The 18437-nt window shown below is 46.3% G+C and overlaps 1 protein-coding gene across 1 annotated transcript; it reads right to left on the bottom strand.

Annotated features, from left to right (window-relative positions):
* Positions 1-4134: 4134 nt before the first annotated feature.
* Positions 4135-11756, bottom strand: LOC311315555 (uncharacterized protein; the record flags this gene model as incomplete). The annotated part of the gene is made up of 6 exons (XM_084446224.1): positions 11698-11756; positions 11278-11417; positions 10526-10683; positions 9547-9634; positions 9289-9294; positions 4135-4165 (listed from the first exon to the last, which is right to left on the bottom strand). The coding sequence occupies exons 1-6, from the start codon at positions 11701-11703 to the stop codon at positions 4135-4137; spliced, it is 429 nt and encodes a 142-aa protein (XP_084302350.1). The 5' UTR covers positions 11704-11756.
* Positions 11757-18437: the final 6681 nt, after the last annotated feature.

Raw genomic sequence — 18437 nt, 5'->3', positions numbered from 1 at the left:
GCACAAGAGATGCAACCGGGCGCCCTCCACCGAGCAGTGCGGAGGAGGAGAAAAGGCGCGCAGCTCCAGAGGCCTAGCACTATAAGAGCGCCTAACCACCTTGGGCAGGAAAACCGGGTTGGGCCTCAGAACGGCCTTACTGCCGTCCCCAGTGATGGTGAGGCAGCCCGGCTGCGTCGACAGCGCACACAGATCACTCACTCGCTTACCCGAGGATAATGCGAGGAGCAATGCCGTTTTGATAGACATCCATCTGAGATCAACCTGCTCCAAAGGCTCGAACGGCACCTTGCACAGTGCGTCGAAAACCAGTGACAGATCCCACTGGGGGGCCAAGGCTCTGACAGGTGGTCTAAGCCGGACCACACCCGTCAAAAAACGCCTGACCAGAGGGTGAGCAAAGACCGTAGTCCTAGCAAACCCCTCATGGCATGCTGAAATAGCAGCCGCATACACCCTCATGGTGGAGGCAGCAAGCCCCAGGTCCCACAGATGTTGTAGGTAGGAGAGCACTGACTCAACTGAGGTCTACATCTTCCTCATCACACCAACGCACGAAAGACTCCCACTTCCCAGCGTACAGCTTAGAAGTAGAGCCAGCACGCGCGCTCTGAATAGTGCTGATCACAGCCGCGGAGAGACCCCTCCGAGCTAACCTGCGCCGTTCAGTAACCAGGCCACCAAGCGCTGACCCAGAACCGGGGGGGCCTGTATCGTGCCGCCCGCCTGGGACAGGGCATCCCGCCTGTACGGAATGAGCCAAGGGCGAACCTGTACCAGAGCCATCAGTTCCGCGAACCATCGCGCACTGGGACGGTCTGGCGCAACTAGGATCACTGTCTGACGTTTGGACCGTATTCTGGTCAACAGCATAGGAATGATCGCCACTGGGGGGAAGGCATAGAGCAGGCCCTCCGGCCAAGGGTTGTGCGCAAAGGCGTCCACTCCCAGCGGGGGGCTGTCCGTCCGACTCAGAGAGAACCAAAGAGGACAGTGAGCATTCTCCCTTGTGGCGAACAGGTCCACTTTCGCACGACCGAAGCGCGCCCAAAGATGTGACACAATCTGAGGATGCAGCCTCCACTCGTCGTGGCGCGGCCCGCCTCTCGACATGAGGTCGGCGCCGACATTCAAGTGGCCCGGAATGTGCTGAGCCTGGAGGGAGCTCAGATTGGAGCTCGCCCACAGCCACAACCTCACCGCCGTGCGATGAAGAGCCACTGAGCGGACACCACCCTGACGGTTGATGTAAGCTACCGTGGCACGGTTGTCTGAGCGCACTAGCACAGGGAGCCCCCTCAGCGCAGGTGCAAAGTGCTGAAGAACCAGCAACACAGTCTCCAGCTCTAGGAGATTGATGTGCCTGTTCTCGCCAGGAGGCCAACGGCCCCCCACGGCTTGGGACAGGCACGTCCCTCCCCAGCCGGAGAGGGACGCGTCCGTGAAAATCGGTATGCGGAACGACACCCTGCCTAGAGGGACACCACGCGCGATGATGCGCGGGTTCCTCCAGAAAGCCAGGTCCGCAGCCAGGGACCCGGGCAACATCACCATCTTGACTTTGTCCCTGATGACATTCAGACGAAGACGTGCGAACCAACGTTGTAAGCCACGCATGTGCAGGAGACCCAGTGGAACCACCGCGTGGGCCGATGACATTAAGCCCAGCAAACGCATCACCGTCAGAGCCGTGGCCACCCTCCCTGGCCGGCAGATAGAGAGTGCCTGGGCCAGAGCATCGTGCCTCGGAGCCGCCAGGGACGCGCGCATCGAGACAGAGTCCAAGTTGAGACCCAGATAAATGACAGACTGAGACGGGCGCGGCGTGCTCTTTTCCCAGTTGATGGCGAATCCCAAGCCTGTGAGATGAGTCACAAGCTGGGAGGTGTGCGACCTGGCCTGAGCGGCTGATGAGGCGAGGATCAGAAGGTCGTCCAGGTAGGCGAGCCTGGAGACGTAAGCTCGTAAGTAGCCCGAGAGCTGTTGTGAAAAGAAACTATCATGTCTGCAGACAGTGGGGCCGCGTCAGTGTAAGCACATGAAGAGGTCACCGACTTAACCTGTGTAGCGGTAGCCCTTGTATCGCTCACAACGCAAGGAAAAGGAGCATCGCTCTCATATGCAAATGAGGCAGACGACTGAAGTAGTGGAGCCCAGTCATTGTATGCAAATGAGGCCGCTGCCGACATAGACTCAGTCTGTGTGGAGGCAGACGCCTTTGAACTTGCCGCGAAAAGTCGGGGAATCTTGCTCCCATATGCAAATGAGGCAGACGACCCATACCGATGCAGCGCAACGGAGGAAACCAATGACGTACGATCATTCAAATTTTAAGTAAAGCAGAGCGAGCACTCAACTTCAAATGAAGTTCGCTTAACGGTCCAAACGACATCAACCGTCTCTCGGGCTGTGTGCGAGAGTAGCTTAGTCGAACGAGACACAGGGGCTTCATTTCCCAGCCGTTCACGATGGTGCGGTACACGAATACCTGCGCTCACCGTAGAAGTAGCAGAGAACGCCTTCCCAGTATTACACACCAAGCGAGACACAGGATTAACTCTCTGGCGAGCATTTCTCTTGGAAACGGAAAGTTTAGCTGCCGAAAGCTGACCCGTGGAGGGGGAAGGCTGCCCGACAAACTTCCTTGATATCCCCGCCGGGGTAGGAAGAGTAGCCAGGCTAGCGCTAGCTAACTGAGTGGATGAACTGGCCCGTAGTTTACTTGAGACATGATAACGGGGCAGAACAGCGCTACCCTCCACAGACTTAATTCTCTCGGCAGAGAGCGGAGGGGCAGGCGCAACCATCTCAGAACCAGAACCCAGAGACACATTAACCATAGCATCAGACTGTCGAGCATGGAAATGACACAAGTGACCACCGGTGTACACATGAACATGCTCTTTATTGCAAGAACCCCTAATACAAGGACCACAACCATCCTCTAATGTGAGGGGAGGGCCATAGGGAACAATAGCAGCCTGAGCAGACGTTAATTGTCACGCATTAGTGCCGGGCTTCTTTCTCTTCCACTGCGGAGCAGGACCTTGGCGAGCGGTGGAAGGAGCATGAGGAGCCTGAGCGGATCGCTGGTTCGCGGGAGGGGGACCGGGGGCAGCCCTCGGGGGGGCGGACCTCGCCTTCCTCTTCCTCCTCTTTACGGGGGCATGGGAGGCAGCAGACTGGGTCCTCTTGACCCCGAGATGCCTGACCACCAGCTTGGACTGCTCCTCAACTTTGCCGAGGCGTTCCAGGGTTTCGCCGGCGGCAGAGCCGAACAGCCCGGACCGGTAGATGGGAGCGTTCAGCAGAGCCGTGCGAGCTGTGTCGTTCACAGAGGAGACGCCCAGCCACAGCAGGCGATGGTGCACCACAGCGTTAGCCATGACGCGGCCAGTGCAGATCGCGGCAGCCTGGCAGAGCTGCATGGCTGCTCCAGCCGCAGCTTGGAGGTCGGGAACCCGTTCGGGCGATGGCGAGGCGCCGCTGCTCAACTCCGATGCCAGGGTAGTGACCAGGATGGAGATGGAGGAAACGGCGGCCGTGGCCTGGGCAGCGAGGACATACATGCGGTCGGAGAGGGTAGCCGCTTGTCGGTCTCGCGCCCCGGGAAGCTGAGGCTTCTTGGTATTGCTCCACACAGCCGCGCCAGGAGCGAAGTGGGCGGCAAAGGAGGGCTCGAGGGCTCGAACCAGACACGGATGAGCCCGTGCGTGGGGAGGGGCCCTGGGAGGCGGGCAACTCCCCACTGTCCTCCGAGTCACTTCTATCCCCAGAGTCGTCGTTGGAAGGCTCGGACTCGCAGGAGGGGAGAGGACAGGGGACGGTACTCCGTGCGCGCCAGAAGTCGAGGCGGGCACGCCTGAATTCAGAGGGCAGCAGCGCGCACTGGGAGCACGGCGGGTTGGGAGAGACTCCCTCTTCAGCGTGGCTCTTCCCCAGGCACGCCACACACCGGTCGTGGCGGTCGTCCGGGTCCAAGGCACCACAGCCGCAGTCCTCGACCCGCGGGGCATCTTCCAGAAGAGGAAGGGCGGGGCCGTCCATCGGGGATCCAGCAGCGCCGGAGTCCCTCAGGGGTAGGTCACCGCCGCCGTTCTTCTCGCTCTTCTGCATTCTCTTCATATTCTTACTTCAGAAGGTCTTCAGGTGCTTGCTAGCTCGTCTGAAAACGGGAGAGGAGATTGCTGGGGTTTAGCCACCTTAATAGTAGGTGGGGGGTCTGTGATTGGTTAGGACGATAAGGAGTACATTTTTATCTTCAGATTGGTTGTTGGCATGCCAACATGGGTTACCAATAGGAGCGCTAGCGCCCCCCTATGGGGCGTAGCTCCATGATGTAGAACTTCTCTTCACAGGCTGCACGTTTAGTTAGCTTTCAGAATTTGCAAGCTATCGTTAGCTAGCTAACGGTACAGTAGCTATCAAACAATGGAGTACGCGACTAATGTTACTATAAAGAGGGACATTAACCTACATGATCTACACAAGTGGCTTGTTTGCATTGCTCTATTTTTCTAGAAACCGTGTAACAGTAGACAAACTACAGCTCGGAACAAAGATGGACGTTAACTAGCTTTGTTTGCCAAACCTGTAAATAACGCACTACGCTGGATTTTGCGCATACAAAAGAGGGTCCTCAGATAACAGTTGGGGGATACGCAGTATAGGCCCTAGGCATCGGAACAGGAACGCAGCTTCAATGCGCCATTATGCTAGCTAGCTAACGTTAGCCAGAAGCATCTATGGCTAGAAGCCAGCTGTTACACGTGGTACCTCTAAAAATAAATCATGCCCCGCGTTAAAGAAAATTCGAAGAGACTGAAAGAATCGTTCCTTACCAACAAACGTCCACAATCACGAGAAGGCTGCAGACAATCTTCCTCGCCACCAAACGTAATTTGATTTGGGGCATCTCACCTGTGTGCATTCAATAGGCAATTTGTGCTTGCTTCCTCATATTGCTGCAGACAATAACTCTGGCTAAAGCAGTTTTTATGATGTCTAAAACAATGTCAGAGAACCAGAGATAGAACCCAGCATGGGCAAGTCGAGGGTTGAAGCGATACTGACGAGTGACTCTGTGAAACCTGTGACAGTGGTGCCGTGATCCAGCTACCCTGAGATCAGCTCGACCAGCTGGAGGGGTTAGTTGGTTTGGTAACCAAGTTGGTTTGGTTAAACTCACAGCCCACCCACACCTCAAAATGCTAGCTTTTTAGTGGTGTATGGCTAAAGCAGCGATTATGAGAGTTTGTCATGTGTGTTGGCCAGTCAGAGGACCCGAGATTGAACCCATGGGCAAGTGAAGCAAAACCGACGAGTGACGCAATGAACCTAGCTGTCACACTTGCTTGCCACATATTCAAAGTGTGCCTTGTGAGGTGGAAGCTTGCTTGCTTGTGGTAGGACACTCACGGATGGGTAGGCACCAGCTTGAAGGCTTGGGTGAGGGCACTGAGGGTCCTAAACTGTCATAATCACCCTGTCCCAGATGGGACAACATAACCAACATAATTCCAAAAATGTAAACCTGCAGTGTTTTTATTGATTGTGTATCATGTTTCATCAAGTTTGTGCAATATTTTTATAGACAATTTTATGACCTTATGATGAAGACAGGTTTGCGTGTGTAAAAACGTGTGCTAAACTCATACCACCCGCAAACCTGATCTACTAACAGTGTTCAATAAGTGAATGCTCTGTGCGTGTAATTCTACTGAATTGATGATCAGACGTTTAGATAATGAACCTCTAGACCATAGACATCCTAGAGGGGTTCTAGTCAGACGTTCAGATATTGAACCTGTTTTGCAGGTCCATAGACCTCCAAGAGGGTCCATAGCTAGACGTTCAGATATTGAACAAGTCTTGCACATCCAAGGACGTCCAAGAGGGTCCTTAGCTATACGTTCAAATATTGAACCCATCTTGCATGTCCACCTGATGTCCAACAGGGGTCGAGTCAGACGTTCAGATATTGAACTCGTCTTGCAGGTCCATAGACCTCCAAGAGGGTCCATAGCCAGACATTCAGATATTGAACAAGAGGAGTCCTATCAATAATAATCGGGGCCACAGCGCTCAGAACCGGTGCAGGACCAATATACAAAAACTTTGATCAACAATAAAGAAGGGTCCACACTCAAAACTATGTTTATGCTCTTTTAATTCATAATGGTGGACAGACCTGACAGACGCATTTCGGCTCTGCCTTCTTCAGTGTTTAGCCTGTGGAGTCCTAGCCAGACGTTCAGATATTGAACCAGTCTTGCACGTCTACAGATGTCTAAGAGAAGTCCTAGCCAGACGTTCAAATACTGAACCCGTTTTGCACGTCCATAGACGTGGAAGAGGGTCCATATCCAGACGTTCAGATATTGAACCCATCTTGAATGTATACTTGACGTCCAAAATGGGTCCTAGTCAGACGCTCAAATACTGCACCCATTTTGCACGTCCATAGACGTGGAAAAGGGTCCAAACCAGACATTCAGATATTGAACCAGTCTTGCACGTCCACAGACGTCTAAGAGAAGTCCTAGCCAGACGTTCAATTATTTAACCAGTCTTGCACGTCCACAGACATCTAAGAGGAGTCCTAGCCAGACGATCAAATACTGAACCTGTTTTGCACGTCCATAGACCTTCAAGAGGGTTTATAGCCAGACGTTCAGATATTGAACCTGTTCTGCACGTCCACAGACGTCCAAGACGGGTCCTAGCCAGACGTTCAGATATTGAACTCATCTTGAATGTATACCTGACGTCCAAAAGGGGTCCTAGTCAGACGTTCAAATACTGCACCCATTTTGCACATCCATAGACGTGGAAGAGGGTCCATAACCAGACGTGCAGATATTGAACCAGTCTTGTACGTCTACAGACGTCTAAGAGGAGTCCTAGCCAAATGTTAAAATACTGAACCCGTTTTGCACGTCCATAGACGTGGAAGGGGGTCCATAGCCAGACGTTCAGATATTGAACTAGTCTTGCACGTCCACTGATGTCTAAAAGGAGTCCTAGCCAGACGTTCAAATACTGAACCCGTTTTGCACGTCCATAGACGTGGAAGAGAGTCCATAGCCAGACGTTCAATTATTGAACCAGTCTTGCATGTCCACAGACATCCAACAGGGGTCCCAGTCAGACGTTTAGATATTGAACCCGTTCTGCACGTCCACAGACGTCCAAGACGGGTCCTAGCCAGACGTTCAGATATTGAGCCCATCTCGCATGTCTACTTGACGTCCAACAGGGGTCCTAGTCAGACGTTCAAATACTGCACCCGTTTTGCACGTCCATAGACCTTCAAGAGGGTCCATAGCCAGACGTTCAGATATTGAACCCGTTCTGCACGTCCACAGACGTCTCAGAAGAGTCCAAGCCAGACGTTCAAATTCTGAACCCATTTTGCACGCCCATAGACGTGGTAAAGGGTCCAAAGACAGACGTACAGATATTGAACCTATTCTGCACGTCCATAGACGTCTAAGAGGGGTCCTAGCCAGACGTTCAGATATTGAACCCGTTTTGCACGTCCACATACGTCTTAGAGGGGTCCAAGCCAAACGTTTAAATATTGAACCCGTTTTGCACGTCCAGCGGACGTACAAATGGGGTTCTGGACCGACGGACGTTAATAAGACATGAACTGAACGTCTCTCTGACGTCGCGTGTTTGCTGGGAAGGCCACCACAACCCTAGACTTGTTGATTATACCTTACAAGAAATACTGTAGGCCTATAGAGTCTTAATAGGCTAACACCCCCGGAACGGTGAACGGAACGTTATTTTTCGTTCTTAACTGGTTCAGGAACGCTACGCTGGTGGCGGAACACGAGAACGGAAACGTTAAATATGCTGGTTCTGCTCGGAGCGAACCGATTGAAAAATAATTTCGTTTTTAAGCCCTGCCAACTGGACATTTTGGCCAAATATGTACAAATTCTGTCAAGCCGTTCTTGAGATATCATGTTCAGCAGGCCAAAAACACCTTTTGTGATGTCAGTGACCCTTGACCTTTGACCCCCACAATGTAATCAGTTAATCCTTGAGTCCAACTGGACATTTTACCTAAATATGAACAAATTCTGTTAAACCGCAAAATACAAGTTTGGCAATTAGCTATATGAGGGACTATCTCTATATACCCGCATAAAACAAGTCAAGATACTACATTATATAAAACTGTGTTAATAGTCGATGTGAGTGGAATAAATTATGTTATCTGTGTAATGTTAGCTTAGGGCAGCTAGACTAGTCTGTTATCCTAACCAGTTAGCTATGCAATTTAATTGTGAGATAAGTAAATAATTACCATTACAATACCCATATTAGGCTACCATTCTCTTCCCGCAAACGCCTGAGTATTCATAAAACCTTAAAAGGCTAGTCTAACTGTATTTAGGCTGATACTTAAATATAATCAGAGTCACTAGTCACTTACCGAACAAAACGACAAGCAGCTCTGAAGCCCAACAGTAACATGTTCCAAATGATGCCCTGCGTAACATGGCGGTCTCGTCGGACGAGTCTAAAGGGGGCGTGGCCAGTCTAGTTCTTTATAATGTCTATGGTTCAGACCTGGTCTAGAGCCCGCCTCCTGAGACCGGAAACTACCTGACGCCCTTTTCTGGATATGTAATTGTAATATCTTGTACTATATTACATAATCAAGGTCGGACAGCGGCGTAACCATTTACTGACGTTTACTGATATACTTTGGAGAAGTGCATTACAGGGCATGGCCATCACTGACTAACTGACACTGCACTGCTATATCTACCTAGGTGATTAACAAGTAGTAATGCTTAGGTGAACCTCTGTTGCCACCTACTGGACATTGTTAAGAACACATAACCCAACCATAGCACATAGTACAGTAATGGTAGTGACCAGTTCTGACAGTTCTACTATGACATTATTATTCTGACATGCATTATGCGTGACCTCTTCATTTATGTGAGGTCTTATATTGAATGTCCAGTGCTGACCATGTTCCTCCTTGTTTTCCACAGATAAAAAGGTGCAGTCTCTTCTTGTTCTTTAGTCCTGGACCTGGATCAGGGCTACTTCTTTCCATTCATTTGAATATGAGAGGTGTGAACTTGAGACTACTGACGACCACTTCAGCCAGACAATACGTAGACTAGATGGTTCCCAAGTGTGAATGTGTCTGCTCTCCATCTTCAGCGCTATTGAAAACCTGAAGGCCTCCTCATTCTAACTATAAGTGCCAACAGTCTAAATCGCCAGCAACTGAAGCTGTCTTCTTAGGTAGCCTACCTGGATCTGGAGGAGAAAAGAAGGGAGCAGAGTTCAAGGACTATGCAAACACCTTCCCAGTCCAGTCCGCCTCCTCCTGCTGTTGGCTGTAGCCCTGGTTCTGGACCCGGACTCGGAACTGAATGGTTGATTGATCTTAAAATGACCTCATATTGGTATAATCACTGGTATGTAGGCTATGATTGGTTTGTCAAATAAAGGGAATTATTCATGAAAAATAGTAGGCTATGAAAGCCTAAAGATGGAAGCAGCACTCACGTCTCTTTTAAAGTTAAAAAAGCCTTTATTTGGGCATGGTGGCTTTGCTCAGCCCTGCGCGGTCGGCTTTTGGCCTTCTCAGGGGTATCTGAGCAAACAAACATTTCATACGTTTTTAAACAATACAGCCTGTGGCCTTAGCCAATCAGCAGTCAGTGTCAACATACATCAGATGATCAGCTGGGAAGTTCAGTCACGTGACTCACAATTATGTACAATGGAGATGCAAAACATTTTCTACTACAAATACATCAAATGTGTAACAATCATTATTTTACAAGTTTCAGATTGGTATTGATTGAGTTGATATATCTGTGAAAGGACAATAAATCTTCTTTTGAAAAACAACATCATGTCGTCAAGTTGTAGCACAGGAATTTCAGTTACACTTCTGGGCTCTAATTGCCCCAGTTTCTCATATTCATATAATACAATACAGGTACACTCAATTTAGACAAGAACCTTCTGGCGCCAGAAAAAAAATAAAATAATAATAATAATAATAAAGACGATCCCCAAAAGAAAATTATTAAGTTTCATTTTTAGTGAAGGGATTTTTTTATTTGTATTTTTGTTTTTTAATTTTTTTATTATTTTTGTTTTTTATATTAAAGGAAGGGGGAGAGGTCTAGTTCCTCATTGAGTCCTGGTTTTTTCATGGCGTTTAAAGTGTAAATCCAAAAAGATTCTCTTTGTAATAAGCGTTTAACTCTGTCTCCTCCTCGCATGTCGAGAGTGACAACTTCGATAACTGTGGCTTTTAATGATACAGCGCTAGGATGACCTGCCTGTTTGTAATGCACTGCCATAGGATAATTCTCATTAGCTGTTTTTATAGCATTTTTATGCTCACTTAGACGATCCTTAAATCTCCTTTTTGTACGTCCAATGTAAAAACATCCACATTCACATTCTAATCTGTAGACTACATGAGTGGTACTACAGTTGGCAAAAGATGTCATCTTGTATGTTTTGTTACTGTGGACGTCTGGAAAGGTCTTCGTTTTAAAAACATTGGGGCAGTGGTTGCAGTGACCGCATGCGAAGGTGCCCACTTGTTGGCTTAGCCAGGTCTGAGTCGCAGGAGGAGGAGAGAGATAGCTGTGCACCAGCGTGTCCTGTAGGGTGGGGGCACGCCTGTAGGAAAACAAGGGGGGGTCGGGGAACACTTGTGTTAGAGCAGGGTCACTCTGTATCAGACTCCAATTGTCTTTTATAATTTTCTTTATTTTAGCTGCCTCAGTGCTGTATTGAGTAACGAAGAACATTTGGTTCTCTTTGAGAGGTCTGCTTTTTTTTACAAGTAAGGTTTTCCGATCCAGGGACTTGGCTCTCTCCATGTGTTGGTTGAGTGGTTCAGTCTTATAGCCTCTTGCTTCAAATCTTTCTCTCATGTCTACTGATTGTTGTAAAAAGTCTTCTTCCTGGTCGCATATGCGCCGGAGTCTTTGGAACTGGCCAAATGGAATGTTTTTGATCAGGCTATCAGGATGGAAACTGTCCGCTCTCAGTATCGTGTTGCGGTCACTGGATTTGCGAAATATGGAGGTATGAAGTTGACCCTCAGGGTTCTTAGTGATTTTAAGGTCTAAGAAGTGTATCTCAGTCTGACTGTATTCTATGCTAAGTTTCAGATTGGTATTGATTGAGTTGATATATCTGTGAAAGGACAATAAATCTTCTTCTGTAGAATTAAAAAACAAAATTATGTCGTCAATGTATCTGGCATACCATAGAAGGTGTGTGAAGTAAGGGTTCTTTTCTGGATTGAAGATCCATGCCTCTTCAAGGAGCCCGAGGAATAGGTTGGCTAGGCTGGGTGCATATGATGCTCCCATCGCAGTGCCTTTGACTTGCCTGTAGAGGGCGTCCTGAAACAAAAAAATATTGTTCTTCAGTGTCCATTCTGTGAGTTCAAGCAAAAAGGCTGTGGGGGGAGCACTTCCTTCAGGCCTACGGTCTAGGTAGTGTTTAAGGGCTTCCAGGCCTTCACTATGTACTATGTTGCTGTATAATGACTCAACATCCATGGTTACTAAAAAGGCTGATCCAATGTTCTCAAATTCTGACAGTTTGTTCAATACATGTGTAGTATCTTGGAGAAAGGCAGGTAAATGGGGAACCAAAGGTTTTATGTGGAAGTCTACGTACTTGCATGCCGGTTCTGCCAATGTGTCATTGTTGCTGATGATGGGCCTCCCTGGTGGGTGGAGTAGGCTCTTGTGGACCTTTGGTAACATGTAGAATGTGGCCAGCCTAGGGGAATTGGGAAGCAGATATTCATGTTCTTTGTTTGTGATAATACAATTTTCTTTAGCTCTCTGCAAAATTTCTCCCAATGCTTTTTTCATATCATCAGCAGGATTGGATGAGAGCAGCTGGTAATATTCTGGGTTCTGCAGCTGTCTATAGGCTTCTTGTATGTATTGATTTCGCCCCCAACACACAACAGCTCCTCCTTTGTCCGCCCTCTTCAGGATTAAATCAGGGTTATTCGATAGCTCTTTGATAGCCTCTCTTTCTTTTTTATTTAAATTTGAATGTTTGTCTTTGGTTTGTTTATCAAACATTTTTTCTATGTCAAAGTTGACTTTCTTGGTGAAGGCATTCAAAACGGCATTGTTGCTCAGAGGGTGGAAAGTAGATTTGGGTTTAAATCTGTGGATGGGCTGTGCTGTGTTCTCTACTGTGCTGGAATTTGTCATGGAGTTGTAAGGGTTAAGTTTGTACCAGGCTTTCGAGTGCATATTTCTATAGAATTTAAACAGGTCAATTTTGGTTTGGAATCGGTTAGCACTGTGAGTGCTAGGGAATTATTCGTTTTGGAAATTGTTTTTCTTGGGTGGACTCAATCCTATTTGAGTCCCTAAATTGGGCCTCAATCATCAAAACTTTGATTATAGCTTTAGGAGAGCATAATCAATCTTGCTATAGATAAAAGCAATGGATTACAATGTATTTAATAAGTATTTGTGCCTATTATTATTTCTCTCAGACTCAATCCTTGCAGCCCATAGATGAGATGTTCTATAGGGTGTGTTAGGGTACTTGTTTTCCAAAGTATGGTAAAATGAGGACTTGGGGCAGGTAAAGGGATCAATGATCCGTTTTCATTTGCGTTAATGGCCTTCTAGCATTAGACTAGTCAAGATCCTGCTGTAGCCTATTCATATATGCCTGGTTAGATTTATATCTGGTGTTGGCTAGCTAATGTTAGCTGGTGGTGTTATTAGCAAGCTGACTGGATTTGGACCTGATCCAGGGCTCTTGTTCTTGTGCATTCCATTCATTTCAATATGAGAGGTGTGAACGGCCTATTGGTGGTATTTGGCTCAGCTGCACAGCGTCATGACCTCATTTTCATTGATGAAGCTGGATTCAATCTATCTAAAACCAGGCGTCGGGGCCCAGATGTTACAGGACAAAGAGCTGTTGTGAATGTCCCTGGGCAGCGTGGGGGAAAAATCACCTTGTATTCCTGGAAGAAGAATCAGTGTTTTGTGGTGTGTGGAAGCAGGTCTGTGAGCTTCAAGAATGTTAAGTTGGGGGAGGGGGAGAGCCCTTTCCACTAGCCCAGAGAGATAAGGAGGAGGTCTTAAGATGAGGTCATTTTGGCTGAAGTATGAGACTCATTGTTTTCTGACCACACATTTGTACTCTGATATCCCTGCTCTGGAGATCAGACATACCTTTAGAGCTCACAAATAAATAATTTAAACATGCCTTGGTTTACAGAATATAATTACTAGATTGTTGATAATCACCCTGCAAAAATCTACATTTGGCCTTTGAGGGCTGAAAACATTTTCAAGAGGTTCCTACATCTGCAAGGAGTTCTCCATCACCATGCCACACTAGGTCCATCCAGTACTGCACACATGATCACGTCCTGAGGGGGCGGCAGCAGCTCAGGAGGTAGAGTAGCCGTCTGGGAACCTCCAGTTCAATTACAGCTATCTCCTCTGCTTCGTTGACGTGTTCTTGAGTAAGACACTAATTTATCCCAATGAGGAGGCTAACACCAGCTGGCCACCATTGTTGAGTGAATGAGTGAAGATATTGTAAAGCGCTCTATGCTTTAGAAGTGCACTCCACTCACAATGACATATCTGGTGCTCTATATAATGCAGTTGTACAGGATGGAGCAGAGCAGCCCAGGTTTGTTGTCATGTGGGATAATGTTAGTTTCCACCGGGCTGCTCTGGTCTGGGACTGGTTCACCAACCACCATACATAACTTCACAGGTGGATACACCGTTACCCCCTTACTCCCCATTCCTCAGTCCCATTGAGGAATTATTTTCACGGTGTTGGAAGGTGTTGAATATTGGTTGATTTTCAGAGAAATATTGGTTTAATCTGATCCTGTTAGCTGTTCCTAATTATAATGATTGACCTCTGAGTATGGCTGTAGCTGGAGCTTTCTGTAAGAAATTGTGTCCCTCTTCCATAGGGGAGAGCCGGGACGAAAGTAACACTTTTTCGTTTGATCCAATTTACTTCGAAATTAATAGCGGTAGAGATTCCATGTTTTATGACACACAACTTGCACACGTCCTTCACTATTATTGACTGTAATTTCCATTCTAGGATATATGAGTTTAACATAAATAGGCTGGGAACGTACCGAGGGGAATGTTACTTTCGTCCCTATGGAGCGGGACAAAAGTAACACAACAGTGGGGCGGAAGTAACAGCAAACGAAGGGTCCTCGTATCTCTGTATTTCAGGATTGTAAGTCTCTTTACTATCAATACATGTACTATTACACATAACACATATATTATTATACACAATATAATGTTTGTATAGATTAAATAAATGCTATAAATTCGAAATCCATACAGCGCACAGACAGCTGCCCAGCTATGACCTCCTATGCTGCCTGTCTGCAGGTTTCTTGGAAGAATAACCCTCTCCTGGTCTACCTCACCCTAATTCTCGGCATATTCTGTAAATGTAACAAAATAAATGCATTGTAAGTCACTGTCAAATATCACAGACCGAAATAGCTATTGTTACTTTCGTCCCGCAGGCTACTGTTACTTCCGCCCCTCTCCGCTCTCCCGTCACTTATCCCTGGCTAGTCTCCAAGACTTCATCGCATGGAACTTAAAACCTATGCTATCATTTAGTCACTAGATGTCTTAAGAAAACTACATATGTTTACAAACTTAAACAAGTAAACACAATTCTACAATCGAAAAATACTTAGGGGACCACTTTTTTACTTATGGCGCTTAAAAACGTTATCCTGCTATAACTCCACCAAACAAACTCGGTTGGTGCCGAAATTTTGTATGAAGCTAAGGCACTGGTATATGCATGTACAAACGTAACCACGTCTTCGAGGTTGCCGTAGTTTTAGAGAAAATGCGCGTGTTACTTTCGTCCTCCGTTACTTTCGACCCGGCTCTCCCCTACTTATGAGATAAAGATGACATTCCATGGCTGTACACTCTGTGCCAAACAGCAATTGTTGTGGTTAGCGCCAAGGCGGCGTAGGTTGACTTGACAAAACAAGGCCACAGAATAGACCAGAAAGACAGTCTTATCGGAGAAGAGACGAGGGGGGGGTGGGGGCACTCAAACCACATAAGAACCGTGCTCGAGCTCAGATGATTTGATTTGAGTCGAGACAGCAGACAGACAGGTCAGGTGTACATTAGACTATATGCCATCGTCTTTTGTATGTTAAACCTTCTGTAATAAACAGCTTTTGATGTCGCTCAAATCCTGTGTTGGAGAGATTCATTTGGAATACACCTAAAGAAGGGACACTGGACTGTGTGGTATTGTGTGAGATCTGGGGCAGTCTTTTATTGTAATCAAAACACAACGCAGAGCTTAATAAGGACAATAATAAAAGACAACGAAAGTCAACAAAGGTCTATGAACACCAACCAGACATCTGCATGACTCTCCCTGGGAGCAATGGAAGAGGCATGCAGAGACACTGAGGTGGGGTCAGTCCAGGGTTGGATACTGAGGTGGGGTCAGTCCAGGGTTGGATACTGAGGAGGGATCAGTCCAGGGCTGGATACTGAGGTGGGGTCAGTCCAGGGTTAGATACTGAGGAGGGGTCAGTCCAGGGTTGGATACTGAGGAGGGATCAGTCCAGGGTTGGATACTGAGGGGGGGGTCAGTCCAGGGTTGGATACTGAGGAGGGGTCCGTCCAGGGTTGGATACTGAGGCAGGAACACAAATGAACACACTCTACAGTACCTCTCTCAGGTTATACAATGTTTATTAAAAAGGCTAATGAAAAAAAAAAAGAAGAAAAAAAAACATTCTGAAAAGTTAGAGTTTAAAATACCATTCAACCAACGCCAACAGTCACCAACAAATACATTTCCATCCCAGTTTGTATTCCATGTGTGGAGCGCCTCCCCTGCTTTTAAAATAATCTCAAATCCAAGAAGATACTCTACTTATTCCAATCTCTAATTGCAATCTGCACTGCTGTGAACAATATTATAGCCTACCATTACTACTGTTCATCTGATAATTTATTCATGTATATTGTAAGAGATGAATGTTGTAAACCATGAACTCAACCAGGTATATTGGAATTAATTTAAACAGCTCCCTATGAAATCACCATTTCATCTACTTCGTGTTGCAGTACCTTTTGGTTTTATTCTTTCGTATTTTTAAAGCAATTGACTTTTACCCAGAGGACAAAATTAAATCCATTCATTCACCCAACTTCCTGAACAGCATTCCATAGGCCTATAGGATAAGGCCTGCCGTATTATTCAGTTCACCAAGGATCTTCCTCATGTTCCTCTTTTCATTTTCTCCAGTAATCCAAACTCCATATCCAATTCCTATTTAGATTTTTTATCACTGACTACGTTTACATGCACTCAATATTCGGTTTATTGTCCATATTCCGGTTATTGAAACATTAGGAATAAGGAGTTTACATGCGCAAGCAAAAAGGAATATTCCTGTATGGTAATTGTAATCATTCGGTATATTCCGAATTTAAACCAGCGACGCACGGAGAACGTCATCGCAATGAAAGTTTTTTGGCGCGTTTCTTTTTCCTGTTTAGCCCATCTCCCCAGACAGCAAAGAATGGAAACGATAGCAATATGTTTGTGGTGCGCTATAGTGCTTGCTCTCATCCAGCAACACCACTTCACACTCCTCCTCATTCACTTCCTTACTGAAAGGAAAAAACGAGAGGAAATGTTAAACGCCGGTGCTGTGGCTCTCTTTCATATGCCACTCGTTCACACCAGAGCCCCCCGGGCCCTTTGGATGAAGATTCACAGCTAGGATTGGTGGGAAATACATAAATACAATCACAGAACAGGAGAGAACATAACAAGCAGAAATACAATCAAAACAGCAGCAACAAATAGAATAGTCAGTACAAAACTAGTTTGTTTAGACATAACAGAATTGATCTTGCAGAATAAAATAAACTGTAGGCCTACCTATGAAATATACTATAGATTTGTGTTGTATTGCATTTTGAGAATGGCTAACGTTAGTTCAGCAATCTAGAACCAAGATTCCTTGCGAATAAAACATGCGCAGAGCACAAATTCATGTTCCTTTTGGTGGGAATAAACCGATAAGCATATACATGACCCAATATTCGGTATGGAAAAGGAATAAACCAGGGGACTTATTCGGTTTTTTTATATTCGGAATATGCCCATATTCCCTTTATTCAAACAGTTTATTGATGTTTACATGGCCATTGTCAATATTCCGTTTAAGCAAGGTTTATTGAGTGCATGTAAACGCACTCATTGGTTCACCCGAATAAACCAATTGCTTGTAGAATGATTACAGATCTGACTTCAGAATATTATTCCAGATTAAACTGTACAACATATGAGGGGTTCTTTTGCAAAAGCAGACATCTGCTTTTACTGGCCTATTAGGTACCCTAAATCATGTTTGCTCATATGTCTGGTGTGGTTTAAAATAGTAGGCTTATTCATCTCTTGATGGTGATGTTTTAGAACGACACCATGTGGGACAGATAGTTGGCATATTCGTAAAAACATATTACGTCATAATATGGGAGCTATATCGTGAGGGAATGGATGAAGGACTTAAAACAAACTGATTGTACACAATGATTGTGAACAATACATTGGAACATTTGGGCTGAATTTGAGTATTGAATAGAGATATTATTGAAAAAGAAAAGGGCAGGAGTGCTGGGAAGTTCAGACAGGTGTGATCAAGTTGCTGTTTGTCGGGAACACAAAAGACTGAGCTAGGGATCCTACCCACACGTGTAGCGGCACATCTCAATATATATCTTATATAGCGATAGCTCAATAAAAAGGTTTAACAAGAAAAAAACTTCTTGCTAGTTACTTTTCTTTTAACAAGATAATTGAGGTGTCTACTCTTGTGTAGGTTATGATTTGAAATGTCTTCTTTTTGGGTGGAACCTGCAAACATGGAATACAGTTAAATTCCTCCTACGATATTATCTGCTTGTCTGATTAACTATAGCATACAGTAAGATACTATGTAGCTCAAACTCATGAATCATCCGTTTGATTGTTATAAGAAGTGAATACAGTGTTACAGTGTGGCCCTATTCCTATAGTTTTTTTCCAAAGACCTCCAGATCCGCCTATTACACTAGAACGCATCGCCGGATTTCAAGCACCAAAACGTAGCCCCGGACGTATCGATCTGCCTCCGGGTTCGAGCCTCATTTTGGCCTGGGTATTGTAATTGCTAGGCGCAAAGCGGGCGAAAACTCAGAAAAACGCAGTAGTGTAATCCAGGCCTAAGGCTATGGCTTCTCTCCTGTATGAGTGCGCTGGTGTTTCTTTAACACTCCTGACGTAGTGAAGTTCTTTCCACACTGGACACAGTGGTATGGCTTCTCTCCTGTATGAACACG

This window comes from Borostomias antarcticus (assembly GCF_949987555.1).
Source record: "Borostomias antarcticus genome assembly, chromosome: 1".
NCBI lineage: Eukaryota > Metazoa > Chordata > Actinopteri > Stomiiformes > Stomiidae > Borostomias > Borostomias antarcticus.
Note: the sequence above shows the minus strand (reverse complement) of the source record. Positions and strands in the feature narration are given on the sequence as shown.